The sequence below is a fragment of the Pipistrellus hanaki genome (assembly GCF_964339955.1).
Source record: "Pipistrellus hanaki genome assembly, chromosome: 8".
Lineage (NCBI taxonomy): Eukaryota > Metazoa > Chordata > Mammalia > Chiroptera > Vespertilionidae > Pipistrellus > Pipistrellus hanaki.
In genome coordinates, this window is record NC_140510.1 from 10,296,319 (window position 1) to 10,320,991 (window position 24,673).

At 40.2% G+C, this 24,673-nt stretch overlaps 1 protein-coding gene across 5 annotated transcripts in view; it reads left to right on the top strand.

Moving 5' to 3' along the window:
* LOC311626612 (UPF0538 protein C2orf76 homolog) overlaps positions 1-24,673 on the top strand; it is a 92,582-nt gene that overhangs the window by 29,953 nt on the left and 37,956 nt on the right. For all 5 annotated transcript variants that reach the window (XM_084892243.1, XM_084892242.1, XM_084892240.1 and 2 more), the window contains exons 3-6: positions 9-65; positions 1,169-1,313; positions 18,517-18,567; positions 23,256-23,293. In XM_084892243.1, coding sequence (XP_084748369.1) covers positions 1,181-1,313; positions 18,517-18,567; positions 23,256-23,293 — 222 coding nt within the window. In that variant the 5' untranslated portion in view covers positions 9-65; positions 1,169-1,180. The remainder of the gene's footprint in view (positions 1-8; positions 66-1,168; positions 1,314-18,516; positions 18,568-23,255; positions 23,294-24,673) is intronic.

Genomic DNA, 24,673 nt, shown 5'->3' on the forward strand with positions numbered 1-24,673 from the left:
TTTTACAGTTCTCCCTGTGCACATAGGTGGCGTACTACCTGCGAATGAAATCATTAGATTGAAAGGTATGTGTGTGTTCAGCTGCACTAAGTATTGCCAACCATTTCTAAAGTAGTAACCATTTGGATGCGCTCCTTCACTGATTAAATTGTCATTGTTCTGCACCCTTGCAGACACTAGCCATTGTCAGACTTTATTTCAGTTTGATGAGTGATATATCTCATTGTTATTTTTAATTCCCCTGATCACTACTGAGATTGGACATCTTTTCTTAGGTTTCATAGGTATTTTTTCTTAGCATTTGTATATTATGGCTGAAAGTTATATACAAAGTTGAAAGAAGCATGAGGTGGTTACTACTAGCTAGAAATGTACTGTAGTTGTATCATTAAAGCATTGGCAACTTTGCAGATTTTTTGGAGGAAATAATTCTGGTGATTTTCTGGTAGTATATTAGAGAGAGCCTGGACTTAGAAATTAAATTTTTGTTTAAACTTTATGACTTTGGGCAATTTGTACAATCTCTCTGAGTCTGTTTTCTCATCCTTAAAATGAGTGTAATATTATAATTTATGACTTGGTGATAGAATAAAATGCAATAACATTAACACCTGGCACATGGCCCTAGTACATGGTTTTAGGATGAAATAAACACATTAAACAATAGTATGAGAGGTTGTTGATACTATGGCATATAATTAAATCAACACTGAAATCTGGCAGCATTTGTGAGATTAAGATGTGGTTTGCTCATAGTTGACTCTGATATAAACATATTTCATCTCAGGGCCAAGTGAGGAGACCCCCCGCATAGCAAATCTAAGGCAGCTGTGTGTATGCCAGGTATCTGTGCTTGGCAACCCCTGCTTGTCCCCATACATGAACCTGAGTCTTCCCCACCCCACATGTCACTTGTGTTCGTCTTCAGTGCCATCAGTTTTCTGCCAGTCAGACTATCAGCAGCTGTGACAAGGCTGTTCAGGTGACAGCGGATAGGTGGGGGGTAACCTTGGACTCTCGTGTGTGCCTGAGAGTCAGCGTTGGTGTGGGGGCTGTGCCGCCAGACAGTATGGGAGACATGGTCTGGGTGTAGGGAGCTGATGGCAGAAATGCAGGCCATAGCTTTGAGTTGGTGTTAAACAGACTGTTCTCATGTCCCTTGCCACAGGAGATTCTTCACATGGCTTCCAAAAAAGTGACCATCACAGTTCGCCTCATTCGTTCCTTTGAGCATCGGAACTTCAAACCTGTGGTATATCAAGGAGTTAATTTAGACCAAACTGTAAAGGAATTTATAGTATTTCTGAAGCAAGGTATGAGACACCTTAGTCATTTTGTTTTATTAGTATTTTGAAAGAAAATTGTTGACTATTACACTAATAGTAATCTTTTGAAAAACACTTTGGAAGGTATTAATGTAGGTGAGAAGCCAGGTGCTGGCCAGGCTGACTCCCTTTCTGCACCTAAGGCTTATCAGCAGTGCCTGTCTTTCTGAAGCAGCCATCTTATATGCAAACTGCTGCTTGAAATTTTAACCCTGCAGTTTGGCTTCTGTAAATGCTTGCTTGCTTAAATGATAAGGAAAATAAGACTACTCCCACTTCAGAGAGGGCATTACATCTTCCCCAGTCGAAATTAAGCCTTTGATTGAGGTCTCAAGGCCCCAGCACATAGGGGCTCTTTAAGAACTTACAAAGAGGGCCGGAAACACCCCATATTTGGGAGACAAAGAAGGTTAAAAACATATAAATAGGGAAAGTTCCTCCATGTTGGGGCCCAGAATTTGAGAGACATTTTCCTCTGGACCCGCTCGCATAATAAATGTAACTCCATCTCTCTAAGTATTGCTTGGTTCTTCTCCGGTTTTCTGTAACATTTTCAGGGAGTATTCCTGCCATATGTGGTCTCTCTCTCTCTCTCTCTCAAAATTAAAAACATTTAAGGTCCAGGTTTGTTTGTGACAGGCTTCTGTATTTGGGGGTTGATTAGTAAGGGAGTGTGTGAAGCTCATTTAGGACGAAATAAATACATTAAACAATAGTATGAAAGGTTATTGATACTATGAGCTGAGCACACAGAGGGCCTCCTGGGAGCTGGCAGAGGGTGCAGGCCTGATTCCACAGCCAGCAGGCCGTGAGAGCTGGGGGCCCTGCCATCACAGAAGTGACCAGACTAGCTGGTGCTAGTTTATCATTGCACGTTCCAAAACAGCGGACATGGAGTTAGTCTCCATTTTGATGGGCCCTTGATGGGTTTCTAACTTCTGTTTTCAATTTTTGAAGTTTTCCAGTCATCAATATTGATAAAATATTTAGAATAAGCTTTAATTATTTTAACTGAAATGTAGTTTATACATGTTATAATGTACAGATCTTAGCATGTTGGTCCATGAGTTTTGACAGATGTATCACTTTATATCCAACTTTTATTTTATTTCTTTGGCATAATTTCAGGCACAGCAATGTTGTAAAAACATTGTTGTAAGAATTTCTGGATACTCTTTACACAGATTTCCAAATGTGAACATATTGGTACATTTGTTTTCTTTTACCCCTTTTTTTCCTTCTCTTACTCTCCTTACTCCCCCTCCCAGTTTTCTTTCTTACCTTAGAAGTAGGTTGCTGACATGATTCCTTTTTATCTCTAAATATATCAGTGTGTATTTCCTACAAACAAGGAATTCTCTTATATAATGACAGTACAGTGATGAAAACTAGGATTTAACATTGAAAAAATGTTATTACATAATTTACAGATCTTACTGAGATTTAAATTTTTCCAACAAGATCTTTCTGTAACAAAAGAAAATTCAAATCATATTATAGTCAATACCTTTAACATGAAATTAATTTCTTTAATCTGGAGTCCTTTATTGTGTTTTATCACATTGCCAAGTTTGAATAGTACAGGCCAGTTATTCTATAGAATGTCCCTCAGTTAGGATTTTCTGATATTTTCTCATGATTAGACTTAGGTTATGCCTTTTGGCAGAGAACTTACAGAAGTGATGCTGCCGTCACCAGGAGGCTCTGCTGCCCATGAGCCCCATTACTGGCAGCGATAACTTAGATCAGTTTAGGTGGTGCCTGCCAGTTTCTGCTCTGCAAATTTAATTGCAATTGAAAAGTATGTTATGGAGGCATATTCTGAGACTGGGTATGTGAATGTCCTGTTACTTCTCAAAATTTCATCCACTAGCTTAAAGAATTAAAAAAAAAAAAAGTACAATATTTTATTGATTTTTTTACTGAGAGGAAGAGAGAGGGATAGAGAGTTAGAAACATCGATGAGAGAGAATCATCAATCAGCTGCCTCTTGCACACCCCCTACTGGGGATGTGCCCGCAACCAAGGTACATGCCCTTGACCGGAATCGAACCTGGGACCCCTCAGTCCGCAGGCTGCTCTATCCACTGAGCCAAACCGGTTTCAGCTAGCTTAGCATTCTTTGATGATTCCTGCCTGAATCAGTGATGATGATGATGATGATGATTGGTAGGTGGTGATTTTTCTTATTCCATCATTCCTGATACGTATATTAGCTGTTTTTGTACAGGAAGGAAGAGCCTTCTGCCCCACTCCACAGCATTTACTTGATCATTTGTTTATATAACAGTGGAATTATGGATCCTTACTTTATTAAAGGGACTATAATTTTTTACTATCATTATTTATTTTGATGCTCTAATTATTCCCGCTTTGGCCTATGGTAGCTCCGTAAATATGGCTCCCTGTTCTTTTAACATGACCCGGCATCCTTTGAGCACTTTCTTAGTTTTTGTTAGAGTAAGACCTTCCAGACTTGTCTTGTTCTTTCCCTGCTGCAGCCCTAGGATCAGCCATTTCTCTGGGGAGCTCTGATCCCATTACAGAGAATGGTATTGGGAAACCAAGATCTTGATTTATACATATTTGTGCAATGTAAGTGTGTATAGCTAACTTTTTAAAATGTTGTCGATTTGACTTTATAGATTTTCTAAACTCTTTTTCCTCACTTAAAAATGTTATTTATTTCAGAGAGAGGAAGGGAAAGGGAGAGAGAGAGATAGAAACATCAGTGATGAAAAAGAACCATTGACCAGTTCATGGGTTGATGCTTAACCACTGAACATCAGCTGGGTCTCCCTCAGTTTTTTTTTTTCCTGTCTAATTTTGGGTAGTTTTACTGATCAATATTACCTGAGTAAGGAGTAGGTGAATTATGTAAACCCATAGAGAAGACTGACCAGTCAACTTGGTGGTAACTATAAAATATTTTATAAGACACAATTATTCCTTAAAGTAACTAGGCTTATTAGAGTATATAGGTATACTTATTGCTGTGTTCTTGTTAGAGGGAGATTGAGAGTTGGTACTAACATACCGACAACTATTGAGAGTCCGCTTTTGAAAGAATATCACTAAAAGCATGTTCATGAAATGGAAACAAATCTTACACTTTTATCTTAATATCTGTGTGTGATGGGTTACAGTGTTTCAGTGTTGATACAGTGAGTGCTATGAGGCCCTTGGTACAGGACAGAATAGGTTGTTCTTGAAGTCCTCAAGCATAAAGCGTAAGCTTGAGGTGTTACAGTGGCGAGAAGATGTGTTCTTCCCAGGGTCACTGTGTTCTTTCCCTCCCAGGACCTCACGCCTACCCCTTAGAGCAGCAGGCGGGTCACAGTTAGAGGCTCAGCTCTGCCACTCACGGCTTTTCACCTGTGTGAGCAGTGATTTAACCACGGCATTGGGAAGTGTGTTCCACTGACTATAAGGGAATTTTTGGGGTACAGACGTTTTTGAGTTATGGGATCTGTGCCCAGGCCTACCTTGTCATTTGATTGGGGTTGCTCTGAAAGGTTGCTGTACCACATATTTACCTTTTATGAATTGTGTGCATACAAAGACCAAGGAGTTTCATACTGAGGAATTTTTGAAGTAATTGTGAAATTAATATGTATTAGGTACTGTGTTAAAACTAGATTATCTCATTTTATCTTTACACATCCCTGTAAATTAGGAAGTTTCCCCCCATTTTATGGGTGAAGAAACTAAGGAATGGAGAGGTTAAGAAACTTGCCTGAGCCCTAGCTTGTTTGGCTCAGTGGATAGAGCGTTTGCCTGCAGACTGAAGGGTCCCAGGTTTGATTCTAGTCAAGGGCACATGCCTGGGTTGTGGGCTCCATCCCCAGTAGGGACCGTGCAGGAGGCAGCCGGTCAATGATTCTCTCATCATTGATGTTTCTATTCTCTCTCCCTCTCCCTTCCTCTCTGAAATCAATAAAAATATATTTAAAAAATGCCTGAGATACATGACTAATCAAAGGCAAAGCTGTAGTTTAACCATAACAGTATGTACTCTGAAACACTGAGCCCCTTATTCTTCTCTACTGCCTCCCTTGCTTACGTGGGATCATTGAAACAAGTGGATTCACAACTGCTTTAGTGTTTTTCATCTGAGAACTAGAGGATGGTTTGAGATTATGGCTTAGTGAATTTACCCACAAATACAATGTTCACTGTGATTAATGATCTTTTGGGGGTAGTTTTAGATGCCTTCTTGCCTTTCTGAATATTATTTTCATTTTAAAATCTTTATTGTTGAGAGTATTAGAGATGTCTCACCCCTTTTTCCCCCACCCCCTTGCCCTCTTCCACCCAGATCCTGCCCCACCCCAGGCCTTCATCATCCTATTGTTTGTGTCCATGGGTAATGCATATATGCCTATAAGGTTTTTTATTAATCTCTTCCCACCCACCCTCTCCCTGCTTCAATCTGAGATTCATTGGTCTGTTCCATGTTTCCATGCCTCTGGTTCCATTTTATTCATCAGTTTATTTTGCTCATTACATTCCTTGTTCATTTATTTTGATTTTTATATTCAATTATTGATAGATATGTATTTATTGCCATGTATTTTAATCAGTTTTTCTTCATCTTCATCTTCATCTTCATCTTCACCTTCGTCTTTGTCTTCGCCTTTCTCCCTTCAACATTTTATGTAATACTGGTTTGGTGGTGATGAACTCCTTTAACTTTTTCTTGTCTGAGAAGCTCTTTATCTGATCTTCAATTCTAAATGATAGCTTTGCTATCATTGTAGTTCCTTGCTTTACATAACTTTGAATATTTCTTGCTACTCACTTCTGGCCTGCAAAGTTTCTGTTGGGAAATCAACTCCCATGTAGGTAACTTACTCCTTTTCTCTTGCTGCATTTAAGATTTGCCTTTAACCTTTGATATTTTAATTATGATGTGTCTAATTATGATGGGCCTCAATGGGCTCATCTTGTTTAGGTCTCTCAATGTTTCCTGGACTTGTAAGTCTATTTCTTTTACCAGGGAAGGGAGTTTTCTGTTATTATTTCTTCAAGTAGATTTTAAATTTCTTACTCCCTCTCTTCTTCTTGCACCCCATGATGTGAATGTTGGAACACTTGAAGTATTTGTCTTTCTCGTTCTGATTTAATTTCCCCTAGCAGTATACCTTTAATGTATATCCATATTTTAAATGGAAATATTTTATACTTTTTATGGCTGAGTAATATTTCATTGTATATTTGTACACATCTTTATCCATTCATCCATTGATGGACACAATGTTATTTCCAGATCTTGGCTATTGTAAATAATGCTGCAGTGGATACAGGGGTATGTACATCTTTTTGAATGAATATTTTTGTTCTTTGAGTAAATATGCAGAAGTGGAATAGCTGGATCACATAGTAATTTTATATTCTTAACATTTTGAAGAATCTTTATACTGTTACCCATAGTGGCAACACTAATTTCCAATCCCACCAGCAGTGTACAAGGGTTTTCTTTTCTCCACATCCTCTCCAACACTGTTATTTCTTGTCTTTTTGATAATAGCCATTCTAACAAGTGTGAGGTCATATCTCAATATGGTTTGGTTTGCATTTCCCTAATAATTAGTGATGTTGAGCATCTTTTCTTGTGCCTCTTTGTCATCTGTATGTCTTCTTTGGAAAAATACCTATTTAGATCCTCAGCTCACTTTTTATTTTTAAAATTTTTTTTATTGATTCTTTAGAGGAAGAGGAAGGGAGAGAGAGAGGGAGAGGGAGAGAGAGAAACATCAATTGCTGCCTCCTGCATGTCTGCACCGAGGATCGAGTGTCCAACCCAGGCAAGTGCCCTGACCGGGAATCAAACCTCTGGGTGCATGAGACAATGCTCAGCCAAGTGAGCGACATCAGCCAGGGCTCTGCTTGCTTGCTTGCTTGTTTATTTGTTTGCTTATCCTCACTGGAGGGTATTTTTTCCATTGATTTTTAGAGAGAGTGAAAAGGAGTGGGAAGGGAGAGAGAGAGAGAGAGAGAGAGAGAGAGAGAGAGAGAGAGAGAGAGAGAAAGAGAAAGAGAGAAACAGTGATGTGAGAGGGGCACACCAATTGGTTGCTTCCCAGTAGGGGGCCAGGGATTGAACCTCCAACCTGGGTATGTGCCAGTGACCGGAATCGAACCCATCACCCTTTGGTGCACAGACCAGTACAGCACTAGCCAAGGCTCTGCCCACTTTTTTAATTGGGGTGTTTGCTTTCTTTTGTTGTTGAGTTGCCTTGAGTTCTTTATATATTTTGGATTTTTAGCCCTTTCTTATATACTATCGGCCCGGTGCACGGATTTGTGCACTGGTTGGGTCCCTCAGCCTGACTTGTGCCTTCTCGCAATCTGGGACCCCTCAGTGGATGTAGTAGTGTGAGAAGCAGCAGGCAGCGAGGGAGAAGCCCAGGCCACATGCCACGCTGCTCCTGCTCATCCTGGCCCCTCTGCGCCTGCCACCACTGCTGCTCAGTGTGCTGCCACAGAGGCAGGATAGGCTCACACTGTGCAGCTGCGCTCACCAGCCACAAGCCTAGTGTCTGGCACCCATTGGTCAGCTAAGCAGTGGGAGCACCCTAACCACCAGGGGGCAGCTCCTGTGTTGAGGGTCTGACCCCTGGTGGTCAGTATGCATCATAGCGACTGGCCATTAGGCTGTTTGGTCGCTAAGCATACACACACACACACACACACACACACATACACACACACACAGTAGAGACCTGGTGCACAAAATTCATGCATGGGGGAGGGGGGTCCCTCAGCCCCACCTGCACCCTCTCCAATTGGACTCCTGCAGGATCAGGCCTAAACCAGCTGTCAGACATCCCTCTTACAATCCAGTACTGCTAGCTCCTAACCACTCGCCTGCCTGCCTGATTGTCCCTAACTGCCTTTGCCTGCTGGCCTGATTGCCCCCAAGTGCCCTCCCCTGCTGGCCTGATCTCACCCCTAACTACTTGCTCCCCTCCCGGCCTGATCGCCCGACTGTAGCATTGTCCGGAAGTAAGTTGGATGTCCAGAAGATGTCTGGTCAACCAGGTCGAATTAGCATATTACCCTTTTATTAGTCTAGATAGATTTGCAAATATCTTCATTCAGTAAGTTGCCTTTTCATTTTGATGATGGGTTCCATTGCTCTGGAGAAGCCTTTTAGTTTTATGTAGTCCCATTTGTTTATTTCTGCTTTTGTTTTTCTTTCCTTTGGAGCCAGATCCACAAACACATCACTAAGACTGATGTCAGGGAGCTTTCTACGTATGTTTTCTTTGAGGAATTTTAGGTTTTAGGTCTTACATTCAAATCTTTAATCCATTTTGAGTTAATTTTTGTGTATGATTTAGGATAGTGGTCTAGTTTATTGTTTATTTCTTTGTTTTTCTTTCTTTTCTTTTTCTTTTTCTTTTCTTTTCTTTTTTGCTTGTGGCTGTCAGTTTTCCCAGCACCATTTATCAAAGAAACTTCCCTTTCTCCATTGTATGCTCTTGGTTCCTTTGTCATTTGTTAATTGTCCATATATGTGTGGGTTTATTTCCAGGCTCTCAATTCTGTTTCAATTGGTTTGTGTGTCTGTTTTTGTTTTAATATCATAATGTTTTGATTATTATAGTATAGTTTGAAATTAGAAGTGTGATGCTTCCAACTTTGTTCTCAATATTGCTTTAGCTATTTTGAATCTGTTGTGGTTCTATGCAATTTCTAGAATTATTTATTCAAGTTCTGTGAAATAGGCCATTGAAAGTTTGATAGGATTGCATTGATTATAGATTTCTTTGGATAGTATGGATATTTTAACAGTATTAATTCTTTCAATTCATGAGCATGGAATACTTTTTCATTTAATTGTGTCCTCAATTTCTTTCATCAGTATTTCATAGTTTTCAGTGTATAGATTTTTTACCTCCTTTGTTAAATTTATTTCTAGGTATTTTATTCTTTTTGATGTAGTTGTGAGTGGATTTGTTTTCTTAATTTTTCTTTCCAATAGTTTGTTATTAGTGTATAGAAACACCACAGACTTAATGTATTATGAAATTTTACTGAATTTGTTTATAGTTCTAATTTTTTTTGGTGGAGTCTTTAGAATTTTCTAAAAATAGTTTTACTTATTTCTTACTGATTTGGATGCCTTTTAATTATTTTTTAAAAATATTTTTATTGGTTTATTTTTAGAGAGAGAAGAAGGAAGAGGGAGAGAAACATCTCTGTGAGAGCGAAACATTGATTGGTTGCCTCTTGCACATCCCCTACCAGGAATCGAACCTGCTGCCTGGGTATGTGCCCTGACCAGGAATCAAACTGGCAATCTTTTGGTGCATGGGCTGATCCCAACCAACCAAGCTACACCAGCCACAGCATCTTTTATTTATTTTACTTGCCTAATTGCTGTAGCTAGGACTTCCAATACTATGTTGAACAAAAGTGGTAAAGTTGGCATCCTTGTCTTGTTTTTTATTTTAGAGAAAAAGCTTTCAGCTTTTCACTGTTGTGTATGATGTTAGCTGTGATTTTTGTCATGTGTGACCTTTTTATGTCGAGGTATGTTTCCTCTGTGCCTACTTTGTTGAGAGTTTTTATTTTAAATGGATGTTAAATTTTATCAAATGTTTTTTCTGCCTCTGTTGATATGATGCGATTTTCCCCCCCTTCATTTTGTTAATGTGATGTATCATATTGATTGATTTACATATGTTTAACCATCCTTGCATTTCTGAAACAAACCCCACTTGATCATGGTTGTATGATACTTTTAATATATTAGTGAACTCATTTTGCTAATATTTTCTTTTAGGTTCTCTTAGCTGACAGAGAAAAGAAATATATCAACCTTTCAACCTGTGTGTCTAGACATATCTATAAGTATTTTCATGTTACCACTTGTATGTATATGTTAAGCATGAGCTCTTACTGATGTTTCCAACTTTAATCCACTACCATATGGGCATTCTAGCTTCCTCCCCTTGCTGATCTGAACATTCTCATCCTTTTATTGGAGATATGCATGGATGGCTTTTCTCTGTTGCCAATGGGAGTGGGGTTCTTGGGGTGCTGCTGGAATAAGCATATCAGGAGGCCCACACGGGAGGGTGAGATGTGGTAGAAAGCTTTATTTGCATGGAATTATATTCCTCAGTTTCCAAAGTCCCATTTCCCTTAGTCCAGTCCTGGAAGAAGTGCAGCTGGGGATTCAGCAGAGCTATTAGCAAAGCCAGCATCCAGAGGTCTGGGTCCAGGTTGGCATTGCACCATTAGTCCATTTTGTATGGGGTCCGCATGCCTGTGAGCCCTGTGGACGAGTGCAGGAGTTTGAGCGTTTGCAAACCAGGAGTGCCAACCAAGGCAACAAGAGGGCAAAGTCCTTTGTTTAGGAACTTAAGTGTCTCAGATCTTCCCAAGCTAGCAGTGGCCACACCTACTCTGGCCAGTGACCTGTTCCCAGGTGTGACTGACACACAAGTATCCTCCCTATGGCACCCAGACTTTAATGGGCATGGGCTAAACTGTAGCTTCCTGGCAAAGCTGCTAAATGACATGCCCGAAATATCTGGCCTTCCCTTTGCTTCTTTTCAATAAATTGGTAACTGGGTTATTACATGGCATTAACTCAAACAGTGAGAAGCCTGGCTCCTGTCATCGTCCACCCATTTGCTTGATTGTTTAACTCCATGTACATTACAGCAGTGTCAGAGCTGTTCATCTGTAGCCTGTGGGATGCAGCTTGGTGTTAACTAGGGAACAGTGCTTTTGTGCATTTACTTTGGCCTTCGTCTTACAAAATCCATTTATTGCCCAAGTTATTTAAGTCGACATCCTTTCTTCCATTCCCTGCAGTAAGGTTGTTTCATGTATTTGAAATAGAGTTAGATTGTTTTGTCACCGTCTTCATTCTTCCCTGGGATTCCCTGACCTACTAATTTTTTCTTCTTCTTTTTACTTTGCATACATTAAGATTCACTCTGTGCTATAAAGTTCTATTTTGACAAGTGAATAATGTTCCAATGGTTTCATTGCCCTAAAAATCCCATGTGCTTCACTTACTCACCCTCCCCACCAAGTTCCTGGCAACCACTGATCTTTTTTATCGTCTCTATAGTTTTGATTTTTTTTCAGTATAATAATTGGAATCACACAATATGTAGCCTTTTCAGACTGGCTTCTTTTATTAAGAAAGAATGAAGGTTTGTCTATGTCTTTTCACAGCAAGTCATGTCTTTTAGTCTCCTTTAATCTGGAATAGTTCCCCACCTTATTTTGACTTTCATTGTACTGATTTTTTTAAAAGAAAAATCATGTCAGAGTTTTATAGAGTGTCCCATAATCTGGATTTGTCTGATTGTTTTCTCATTATTCAATTCAGGTTAAACATTTTCAGCAGAATTACTGTGTAGGTTGCAGGTCAACAAACTATAGCCCGTGGTCCAGGCAGTCCTGCCTCCAGTTTTTATAAATAAAGTTTATTGGAACACAGCCACACCCACGTGTTTACATGCTGTGGTGCTTCACTGGCAGAGTTGTGTGGTTGTGACTGTATGACTCAAAGCCCAATGATTTTCTAGCCGGCCGTTACAGAAATAGTTCGCTGACCCCTGATCTGTGTTCCTCCTCGTTCATCACATCAGGACACTGCATACCACTATGTTCCCTTATTGATGAGACAGATGGAATCCTCTTGGTTAAGATACTGTCCACCGGATTTCTCTGTTATAAAAGTATCTTTCAAATCAATAAGTATTGTATGGAGTGGTAATCATTGTTTCCAGTGGTTTTAGCACCTATTGATGAATTGTTGATGTTGCAAAATCGGGATTTTATTTTTCTTACTCTTTGATTCCTGGCATTCTTCTGTAAAGAAGCACTTCCTGGCTGCTCCTCTTTTTTAGGAAGCAATAGGTTAGTTTTTAAAAAAATATATATTTTATTGATTTTGTACAGAGAGGAAGGGAGAGAGATAGAGAGTTAGAAACATAGATGGGAGAGAGTCATCGATCAGCTGCCTCTTGCACACCCCCTACCGGGGATATGCCCGCAACCAAGGCACATGCCCCTGATCAGAATCGAACCCGGGACCCTTCAGTCTCCAAGCCGACACTCTGTCCATTGAGCCAAACCGGTTTTGGCGGAATGGGTTAGTTTTTCAGTAGCAGAGTCACAGCACATTGTCATCTCACAAAGGACCTGTTCCTTCCAACTCTGTGTGGAGTGATGCTCTTCTATTTATATCACACAATGTACTATAGATTCTTTAGTTTAAATGCTCAACTATGTACATTTAAAACACAAGATAATACTGTTTCCTATGGCTGTGACTTATGGAATGAGTATAACAACAAAGAGAGTGTACTAATTAATAATAGTGGTTAACTCTAGGAAGGCAAGGGTAATGGGATTAGGGAAGGACAGAAAGAAGGTTTTAATTGTGCTCAGATCATATTTAACCAAAGAAATAAAGGATCTGAAGCAGTTGTGACAATATGTACACATTAGTTAATCTTAGTTGGTGGGTTCAGTGACTTTTTTATTCTGTTCATCATACCTTTTAATGGTTAGGTTATTTCATATAGCTTACCCTTGGAACATTACCATAATATCTTATAGAACCCCTTATTAGATTAGAGTTTTAGGATATTATAGGTCTAGCACCTAGTAATAAGTTATTACTTATTATACTGCTTCTATTTTCAGAGCTTTTACTGTGAGATGATGAGTTATTTTATTAAACGTTAATATTTTAATAATTTTTCAGATTTTATTGATTTTTATATTGATCTGTTTGTTTTGACATTTTATACTTTTTTTGTGGCATTCTAATGCCAGCAGTATATTTATTAAGTTGTCTTATTTGTCTAATAATTTTTCTGTAGATGCCCTCTTTTGGAGACCTAAGTGAATGAGTAAAGTTAGTGGTTACCTTCTTGTGAACTTTCTAATAATGAAATATTGGTTTTTAGAGACTGGACATCAAGAAGCACAAAACTGTTGTCCCCACAATGGGGGAAATGAACAGGTGACCCCTATGATTACTGCCTGGAGAGAATGTGCAGGCCACAGAGCAGGGCAGGGAGTCCAGGCAGACCCTGGCAAGTTCCATGAGTGTATGAGTCAGACCTCGCAGTCTGGAGTGGAGCCCAGAGAATTCACAGGGCAGAGTACTGGAATAGAGCGCTGTGCAGAGAGAGAGCTCTGATTATGCATAGCAACTTGGATGAAGCGGAGAGCATGAGTCATCAGTTGAATGAGATCAGCACAAGTGTGTAAGGAAACTACTAGAAGCCATGCAGAGAACCACATGACGATAACAGAAGGCAACATGCTCGGAGCTCATAAAGGGCTTGGAATAGTTTTTTTTTTGCATCAGCTGCAGTGGAAAACCAAGTACTGCATGGGGTTTCCAGAAGGGATTTCTGCAAGATAGAAGCAAAAGTTAGCACTAGGCTAGATTCTGCTCTGCTCACACCTAACAAAGCTCAAAAGCGAGACTCAAAAGCATCTGTTGCCATGTAATTTAACTGTGTTCCAGAACAGAGCTCAGGGTGCTTATAAGAATGCAGATATATCCAGTACTCAGTAAGTGTCCTGTAACAAATCAGCACTTATCAGTCATATAAAAAGAAAACATAAACCATAATTAGGAGAGAAATAAGTCCATTTAAATCAATCCAGATATGTTGCAGATGATAGAATTATAGATAAGGACAATTAAAACATTTTTTTATGACTACATTGCAAGTAGTTAAGAAGGTAGAGGAAAGATTCAGCATGTTGAAAATGGAAAATATTTTTTTAAAAAACCAAACCAACTATCCAGAGATAGAAAATAAAATGTCTGAGATAGATATACACTGGATCACATTAACATGCAGATAATATGAACAGAAGAAAGGTTAGTAAATGTGAAAACATAGCCACAAAATATCTGAAATAAAGCACAGAGAGAAAAAAGACTGAGAGAAAAATAAACAGAGCCATAGAAGAGAGGAGTATGGGGCACCTTCAACTTCCAGTAGCCAAATATACATGTAACTGGAGTCCATGAGGAGAGGATCTGGGACAAGGGAACAGAAGACCTATTTGAGGAAATTATGGCTGAACATTTTACAAATGTGGTGAAAATTATAAACCCACATATCCCGGCAGTTTAACAAATCCTAAAAAAGCTACACCAAAGCATATCAATCGATTTGCTTACAACTGGTACTAAAGAGAAAACATGAAAAACAGCCAGAGGAGAGAACTAAGATGGCAGCATAGGTAAACACCAGTACTTACCACCTCCCACAACCACATCAAGATTACAACTAAAGTACAGAACAGCCATCATTCAGAACCACCTGAAAGCTGGCAGAATGGAAGTTCTACAACTAGAGAAGCAAAGAAGCACTGAGACTGGTAGGAGGGGCAGAGGCACAGAACAGGCTGGTCCAACACCCACATGTGCTGCTTTTATAATAAGGAGGGATATCTTAGCTGCAGAGGCCTCCTCTGAGGATCCAGGGGTCCCAGTCCCACACAAGACGCCCAGCCCAGGGTTCCAGAGCTAGGAAGAGAAGTCCCCATAACTTCCGGCTTTAAAAACCAGTGGGGATTGTGATGGAGTGACAATGAGGCTGCTGGAATCCCAGGCAGTTCCTCTTAAAGAGCCTGCACATGAACTTACATAAACTTACTCTCTCTGAGCTCCCGCGCTGGGGCATCAGCTTGGGGGGGGGGGGGGGGGGGAGAGGATCCAGGGACATATGGGTAGGATCTGGATTGTCTGGCATGGGAGTGGCTTTCTCTCAGACAGAGAAGCTTGCAGGGTTCATTGTTCCTGTGCAGAGACCTTGCAGCCGTAGAGCTGACTGGCAGCCATATCTGAGTTTCCATCAGCGTGGTTCACTGTGTTCACTCCACCCTGGTATTCCCTCAGCCCTGCTCCATCCAATTTGAAGCCCCACCCAAGCTGTTTGTAGTGGGTTTTTCATATGAATGCCTTGTCCTGGGTCAGGCTTTAGACTGCTAAAATCTCTCAAACAAGCAATGGCTGGGGTCAGTGTGACCCATACCTAGCAATAAGAGGTCCAGAACAGCTTGGCCTCCCCTGGGCTCTTCTAAAGCCCAACACAAGCAGCAGCCAACTGAGGATTTCTCTGTAGCTCCTGCTGGGTGGCCCCAGGCAGTGGCTGACTTTGCACTCTCAAGAAGCCCCAGAGCCAGTGCACTTGGTGGACAGCTTCAGAACATACCATGTTACAACTTTACACATACATGAGCGACACACTCAAGGGGGCAGGCTCACTTGTGAAGCATCACAGCTGCAGAGCAGCACAGCTGTGAGGTAGCCCTGGGGAGATGCAGCCCCGATCTGCTCCACCTGCTTCTTTCACTCGGCCCTGCACTGTGCAGTGCCAACTTGCTCTGTGTCAGTCTACTACTCACTGTTTGCTCTGCTCCACTGTGGTCTGGTGAGATGTCTTTAGTGTTTCATCTCTGGTATTGATATTTCAGCTCCAGCCAGGGAAAAGAAGTCTTCAGTCTTCAGTGGAAAGGAAAAATACAGTTCAGGGCCAGAGGGGAGCTAGTTTACTAGACAGGAATCTGCACCCCTGGTCCCTGATTGGTTCATGCTCATGCAAATGAGGACTCCAAATTCTCACAGTTTGGTTCAAAAGGCTCTGTCCTTACTGGTCAGAATGGAGCTGCCCTGATTGATTAGTGAAGATGCTGATGGGAGATACCGCTGTGCAGCTCCAATTGGATGGAGAAAGCCTCAATCCTTTTGTTTGAAATAGGATCCCAGGAACTCCTTTATAAGGGCTGGCTCAGATGGCAGGAACAGTGCAGGCAGGCAGATTTCTCTCTGAAGTGTGGTTTGCATGAGAGGCAGCTGTGTAGAAATGGCTGCCAGGCTCTGCTTTTAAATTTGAGACCACTTAGTCATCAGTAGCCCTTATGGGTAGGTATCTTCTTTCTCAGGGTCCACAGGTGTAATGCTGTCAGATCTCATGGCTACCTTCTGTTTGACCCGCTTCACTCACTCATATCATCTGGCTGCCCCCTGTAAATGTGTTTGTCTCAGAATCATCTGAGGCAGTTTTTATTTTATATTTAAACGCTTATGCTTGGAACCAGCCTGCTGCAAGTCTGCTCTAGTGCTGGGCTGGGCGACTGTAATGTGCAGCAGGTGAGAATCACCCTCTTAAGACGTAGCCTTGGCTGTGAACATCCCTCTGTTACAGGACTTTCACAGGAATGTGGCCTCTTAAGAGTGGGAACTTGTTTTTGGAAACTTCCTTTTAAAATACATTTTTAGTGATTTCAGAGGGAGGAAGGGAGAGGGGGAAATGGAGATAGAAATATTAATGATGAAAATCATTGATTGGCTGCCTGCTGCACGCCTCCTACTGGGGATATGCCCTGACTGGGAATCGAACCCTGACCTCCATAGGTCGAGGCTCAACACTGGTTGGGTGGTAACTTCTTACTGACTCTGTCCCTACAATATCTGGTAATAGGTTCTTTAAAGCTGTAACATAAGTGAATGTGTTATATTTGTATGTGTTTGACCTCTAAAAAGCATATGTACTTAAAAAACACATTTCCTGCTTCAGCCAGTTTTGTTCAGTGGATAGAGCGTCAGCCTATGGATTGAAGGGTTCCGGGTTCAATTTGGGTCAAGGGCATGTACCTCAGTTGCAGGCTTCTTCCTGGCAGGGCCCTGGTCAGGGTGTGTGCAGGAGGCAACCAATCACTGTGTTTCTCTCATGTTGATATTTCTCTTTATCTTTCCCTCTTTGTTTCACTTTCTCTAAAAAAAATCAATGGAAAAATATCCTTGAGTGAGGATTAAAAAATAATAATAAAATAAAAAAGACAAATAATTAAAAAACAAAACAAAAACACATTTCCTAATTCAGATGTGTGGGTTTTTAGAGTTTACTTTAATAGGTAACACATCCATGTGGTTTTAATATCAAAATATAAAAGGGAATAGAGTGAAAGTCTCCTTCCCACTTATGTTCTCTATCTGACCAGTACAGATGCTCCCTCCCATGAAGGTTAAGTGAATGCAAACATACATTTTTATTTTTTATTTTTACTCAAAGATGGCTTATTAAATAATGTTAAACTTTATGCTGTCTTTGCTGTCAACATATCATGAAAATCTTGTATTAGTAGAGAACTTCCTCCTCCTTTTTTTGATTGTTTTGCAGTTGAAAAATGTTTCATTGTTTGGGCATATTATAATTTATTTGACAAATATCCCCAGTGAAGGACTTTTGGATTTTTCTAAGCACTTGCTATTTTAAACAAGTAAAGTTCCTACATTTGTATGTGTGTCATTTCACACACATGCACACACAGTGCAAAATCTATATGATAAATCTCTAAGTGGAATTGATGCACATGTTATTTTTTATGTATGTTACCAAATTGCCCTCTGTAGGGACAGTAGCATCAGATGTTATTAGTTAAAGCTAATATTGATATTTGTAATACTGTTTTAAAAAGAATATTTGCTCTGTTTTTGTTTTCTTTGCTGAGTTATCTGAATTTTGGTAAGATAATTATGATTATTCTAGACTAGATCATTGGTTTCCACTATGGGCCAAAGACTTAAGGGGTTCCCAGATTTTACATGCTAAATGAACATCAACTATATAAAAAGATAATGTTACACATGTGAACTCTATATTTCAAATGTACATAGATGAGATTGTCCTATATAATAAAAGCCTAATATTGCTAAGTGTCTGACTGTTCGACCAGTCACTATGGTGCACACTGACCACTAGGGGGCAGACGCTCGGTAGGTGAGCTTGCTGCTGGGGTCCAGCAGATCGGACTGGGCAAGAAGCCAGACACACCCTGGAGCCAACCTCCCTTAGTCCCTCCCCTGCCTCTAAAATATTTCTGCTAATTAATTTCCTTTCAATGTGCATGAATCCTTGCACCGGGCCTCTAGTGTCCAATAAAATGCCAGTTTTCTCAGTAGTGTCACTGGCTTCTTGGCTCAGCTAGTAGCAGCTCGGCATCTTATCAGTGGTTCCCTTGTTTCACATGATCTTGGACCTTGCCAGGATGTCAGCTTTATTTTATGTCTCATCAGTTTTTTTTTTTTTTTTTTAAGTAGTTTAGATTGGAGCTATGGGAGTTCAGAACCAAAAGACTGCATATACTTTTTATAATAAAAATAATCTTTTTCTTACAGATATTCCTTTAAGGACCAGCCTACCACCACCATTCAGAAATTATAAATATGGTAACCAATTTTTCTTATTTTTTCTAAGCATATATTAATGTAATGTCACATTAGAATTTAAATTTGCTTTACAAAAATGAATTTGTAAGTAAAAACCAATATGGACATTTATTTAGAAATATAGAAATTCTGATAGTATGTCATTAAAATATATGTGATTGTGCAGGGAAATGGCCTATTTGTGAGGACTAACGTTGGCAAATTGTGTCTGAAATGAATTCTTTGCCGGGAAATCAGAAGAGGAGAAATGATTAAAGACTAGGAATAAAAAAGAAGATATTTAAAATTTTAAATGCCAGTAACTTAAGTGTGTTGTGCAGTAATTTTTATGTTGCAGTTATTATTTTTTAATGTTTATTGTTGAAAGTATTATATATGTCACCTTATTTTCCCCGTTGACCCCCTCCAGACCGCCCCTCCCACCCCAGGCCTTCATGTTTCAGTTATTGATTTTAAAGTGTAGTAATAAGGCAGTAGTAAGCTGGGTTTCACTGTTCATTATAAAGATGCTACAGTTGGTTATTAACCTTTAGCATAGTGATACTCACCAAACTGAGACTTCTCTCGAGAATTATGGTGCATCTAATAAATATTTCTGCTAATTGGTATAGACATTTTAAAGTATAAATATTTTATTACCCTAGATAATTTTTTTTTGAGTAGCTTTTAATTCTGTTCCCATTTGGTAGAGCAACTTCTGACCTAAAATTCTTTGAATCACAGCCTTCCCCCGTGTGTATGCATTTTAATATCCAGAGACTAATTGTGAGGTCATTGGGGGTAGTCAGGCAGAAGTTGAAGGCACTGAGTGGAAAGTACTTTGATTTATTGGACTTAAAGAATTTACCTACTATATACAGAGTAAGAGAAAGGAATAAAAAGCATGATTAGGTAAATATGAAACTTCTCAGTTCTGGCCTTCATGGCTTTTAAAACACGATGCCTTGGAATAGCAACTGAAGCTTGAATCAGTCTTCAGACGCCATTTCCGTAGAAAAACTGTTCATGGCTTCCCTCTTCTGCATGGTTTGTGTCTATATTCAGATGAGAGAGAAGTTTTAGGTAATGAAAGGGTCACAATACCTGGCTGCCAGTCATCATGGTGGGTATGTATCTTTTACCTGATTTTACCTGATTGATATCTTTTTAACCCAGTATTCCTGCACTATTCAGAGGAATTGGCAGGAAAAATGAATATGCTTATCTGTGAGAAATGAGAGAAGTACTAAGGCTTAGATAGACTTCAAGTGATTCTGTCTGAATTTGGCTCCTCAACAGTCTGCTGCTTTGTGTTCAACAAGGAAGGCTGAAGGGTTACTTTCTCACCAGTCACTGTCCAGGGCTGCTACGTGCCCTGTGGGAACAGAACTCTTTGGGTGTTAGGGAGTGGAAAGGGCACAGAGGCGGATTTCAGTTTTGTTAGTTGCTGACTCCTTGCCCTGGGACAAAGGGCTGGTTCTCGGCCAGGCGGGGCCACAGAGAGTCTAAGGTTTCTCAGAGCCCTTCATTCATTTATAAATGTACTAGAAGCCCAGTGCGCGGATTTATGCATGGGTAGGGTCCCCTCACCTGGCCTATACCCTCTCACAATCTAGGACCCCTCAGGGGATGTAGCAGTGCCAAAGTGGCAGACGACCAGGGAGGAGCCCTAGCCGGGGGCCGGGTATAGCTCTGCTACTGCTCATCTCGGCCCTGCTGTGCTTGTTACTGCCGCCCCCACTCCAATACCCCCCCCCCCCCCCAGCACTGCCAGGGATGTGGGAGAGGGTCCCGAGCCATAGCTGTGATCGCCAGCAGTGGGCCCAGCTTCTGGCTGAGTAGTGCTCCTGCTGTGGGAGCACATTGACCACCAGGGGGCAGCTCCTGTGCTGAGAGTCTGTCCTCTGGTAGTCAGTGTGCATCATAGCAACTGGTCTGCTGGTTGTTTCGGTTGTTTGGTCGTAAAGGTCACTTAGGCTTTTATATATATATAGACTAGAGGCCTGGTGCACGAAATTTGAGCACAGAGTGGCAGGGGGTTCCCTCAGCCCGGCCTGCAATGACGTCAGCATCCTGTGTGCCCTGGCTGGCCTCTGGCCAGAGGCCCACCCACCCATCCTCTCTCCCAGCGCCCTGGCCACTATGGGCGCTGCCATATTTGTGACTGAGTGATGATTAATTTGCATATTACCCTTTTATTAGATAGGATTCCTCTCATTTAGTTGGCATCTACATCTATTTTTTATTTAGCTTGACCAGACTGTGTTCCTACAGCACAGGGCATGTTGTTTTATTTTTAAATCCTTGTTGCCCAGGCACATCCATTGTGCAGTGTGGGGCTGCTGATCCTATTTGTTTTATAAGGCTGCATGAGATTAAACAGTGCACATGCAAACACATTAAGTACCCCACAAATATAAAACATTTTTATTTTTATGAGGTTACTTTCCTCTAGGAATTTGCATTAAGGAAACAATACCCATAGATATTGCTTCTGAAGCTTTTTAAAAAAGAAGTATAAACAATCACAAGATCATTGGGCAAAGGAAGGGACATTAATACACCTTTTGCTAGCTCATGATTCTCTTTCCTGTGTCTTTCAAGTCTTACCAATTTCTGTTGGAGAGAAAAATCTGGTGAAAATTTCCATTCAATGTGGCCTTTTTATTGTGTGTTGCAGGACTTATTAAAACAAAGATATTTCTAATTTAGTAGCGCATTACAAAATATACAGAACATGATTAATATTTGATAAGGTCAAACTCCAGTTTTGCAGGTTGATTGTCCTTTTACTAAGCAGCAATTAAAAATCAGAATTGGGTCCTCTAACTTGTGTCTAATAAACTGATATCTATCTATATTGAGAAAAGGAGTATAGAAGATAACTCAATAATCGATGATCCAAAAGCCACATTTATTTATTTTCTTTTGTACCCTTGTGAGCTAATTTTTAGCAGTTGTGGCATATTTACATTTCTTATGTTCATATTTTACTTAGATTAGATTTCTTTTTATTTCTTAACAATACATAGGATTAGGCTGACTTTGCATTAAGAATTGCAATAGATCATTGAAATTTGACTACTTAAAATAATGGATAATTCAGAGTGCTAGTTCTTAACTGGATAGATACTCCTGTCCTCTTATATTATTAGAACATAGTTAAATCAGGGTCTGCTTATTTATCAGATATATTTTTATTAATTTTAGAGATGAAGAGAGAGATTGAAAGAAAGAGAGAGAGGGGGCGGGAAACATTAATGATGAGAGAATCATTGATTGACTGCCTCCTGGATGCCCCACACTGGGGATCAAGCACATACATCCTGGCATCTACCCTCACCAGGAATCAAACAATGACCTCTTGGTTTATAGATCAATGTTCAACCACTGAGCCACACAGGCTGGGCTCAGGACCTCTTCTTTTAAATAGATCCTGTTATGTCATTTTACTGTTGGGGTTCGTCATTGAATCAAACAGTGTGATGGATAGAAATGAATTTCACTTTAAGATTAAGAGTTTATTCAGGTATAATAATACATGTAATCATGATACATTAATTAAATGTTTAAGTAAAACTGAGTGAAAATTGAAAAATATCTTAAGTTAAACCTGTGGAATGCTATGTCTATTACTGTATTTTTCGGACCATAAGACGCACCGGACCATAAGACGCACCAGTTTTTAGAGAAGGGAAATGAAGAAAAAAAGATTCTGAAACAAATAGTGTCCTAAAATATTTTATGTGCATTAAAACCCAACATCACAGTCATAAACACATGTAATCAACCCTGTAAAGTAAACAGCAGCATTTAGAACCATTTTAGAGCCGGGCAAGCACACAGAGACCACACAGAGCCGGGCAAGTAAAAAAACTTTTTTTTTTACAGTATATGTGTAGGCTATATTTGGACCATAAGATGCAGGGACTTTTTCCCCCCACTTCTGGGGGGGAAAAAGTGCGTCTTATGGTCCGAAAAATACGGTATATGATTAAGAGCTGGTTATCGGTAGTCAGAATTATACCCAGTGTGGAGGAATTTCTTACTGGAAAAGCACAGTGCAGCCTCACTGTAGGGTGAGCAGATGAAGGAGCGGAGGAGGGACTGATGAAGCAGGTGAGGGGGAAGCCTGGGCAGCGGGTGAACACTGGGCGGCAGGTGTCGGTACTCCCTGTGCGTGAGCAGCGGTTCGGGTTTCCAGGGATCTGCGATGGCATTTGAGTCCTTGGTGTGCTAATGACTTGTCACTGTGATCCTTTTACCTCCTGCCACTGGATCTATTCTGAGTGATTAGTGAATATTTTGGAACTGTTTTTGATAATGTCTGTCTTAATTTAAGACACTTTTTACACCGTTTGCTATTCTTAACATTTTGCAACTTCAAAGACCAGGAAAAAGTGGTACGGTTCACTTGTCTTCTGTTCTGAGGGACATGTGCGGAGTTGACTTCAGGTTATGACACACACACCACTGGATGGTTAAAGACCAAGGCTTTAAAATGTCTTTGTACTGTAAGCTTTAATTTTAATGATATACAAAAGTAATTTTCCTTTTACTGTATAGTAGACTTTTAAGAGAACCTGGTCATAAAGTAAGGACTTAAATATTTTAATGTCATAGCCACCTTTCCCTCATCTCTCTTTAATAATTAGAAATGAAGTTTTAGAATAATCTTTGTAAGAAGATAATTTGCTTTTTCCCCCCAGATAAATTGAAGATTATTCATCAAGCACATAAATCAAAGGTACAGTATCTGGCACATAGCAAGTAATCAGTGTTGATTGACTTAGTGATAAATGAATGAAGACATGAACTTCTAAAATATTTTCATCATAGCAGCGTTTTATTTTGGAAAAACCCCTACTACAGCTTTATTTTTCCATTAAAAAAAAAAAAGTCTAAGTCATATGCCTGTTCATAGTAGATTCTTTAAAATGGGTTAATTTTTTTTGTCCTGGCCAGTTTGGCTCAGTGAACAGAGTGTTGTTGGCCCATGGACTGAAAGGTCCCGGGTTTGATTCCGGTTAAAGGCATGTACTCGGTTTCAGGCTCTATCCCTGGCCCTGGTCAGGGTGTGTGTGAGAGACAGTTGGTCAGTGTGTCTCTCTCATATTGATGTTTCTCTCTCCGTCTCTTCTTCTTCTCTCCCTCCCTCCCTCCCTCCCTCCCTCCCTCCCTCCCTCCCTCCCCCACCTCTCTCTCATCTAAAGTTTTACATATGAATTATTTTCCCCCAATTGATCCCCTCCCCACCAAGCCATTCTCACCTCAGGCAAGCTCCCACCGCCCCAGTATCTGTGCCCATTGGTTATGCTATAATACTATCCATGCATACAAGTCCTTTGGTTGCTTCCTAAACGCGCCCCCCCCCCCCCCACACACACACCATTTGTCTCTGGATGGATCTATTCTTGTTCATCAAATTATATTGATCATTATTTCCTACGTATGAGTGAGATCATGTGACATTTATCTTTCTCCGACTGGCTTATTTCACTAAACATAATGCTCTCCAGTTCCATCCATGCTGTTGCAAATGTTAAAAGTTCCTTCTTTTTTTTATAGCGGCATAGTATTCCATTGTGTAAATGTACCAGTTTTTAATCCACTCGTCTGCTGATGGGCATTTAGGCTGTTTCCAAATCTTAGCTATGGTAAATTGTGTTACTATGAATGTAGGGGTACATATATCCTTTCTGATTGGTGTTTCTGGCTTCTTGGGATATAGTCCTAGAAGTGGGATCACTGGGTCAAATGGGAGTTCCCTTTTAACTTTTTAAGGAAACTTCACACTGTTCTCCACAGTGGCTGCACCAGTCTGCATTCCCACCAGTGGTGCCCGAGGGTTCCTTTTTCTCCACATCCTCATCAGCACTTGTTGTTTGTTGATTTATTGATGACAACCATTCTGACAGGTGTGAGATGGGACCTCGTTGTTTTGATTTGCATCTCTTGGATGATTAGTGACTTTGAGCATGTTTTCATATGTCTCTCGGCCTTCTGTATGTCCTCTTTCAAAACTGTCTATTTACATCCTTTGACCGTTATTTGATTGGATTGTTTACCTTCCTTTTGTTAAATTGTATGAGTACTTTGTAAATTTTTGAGATTAAGCCCTTATCAG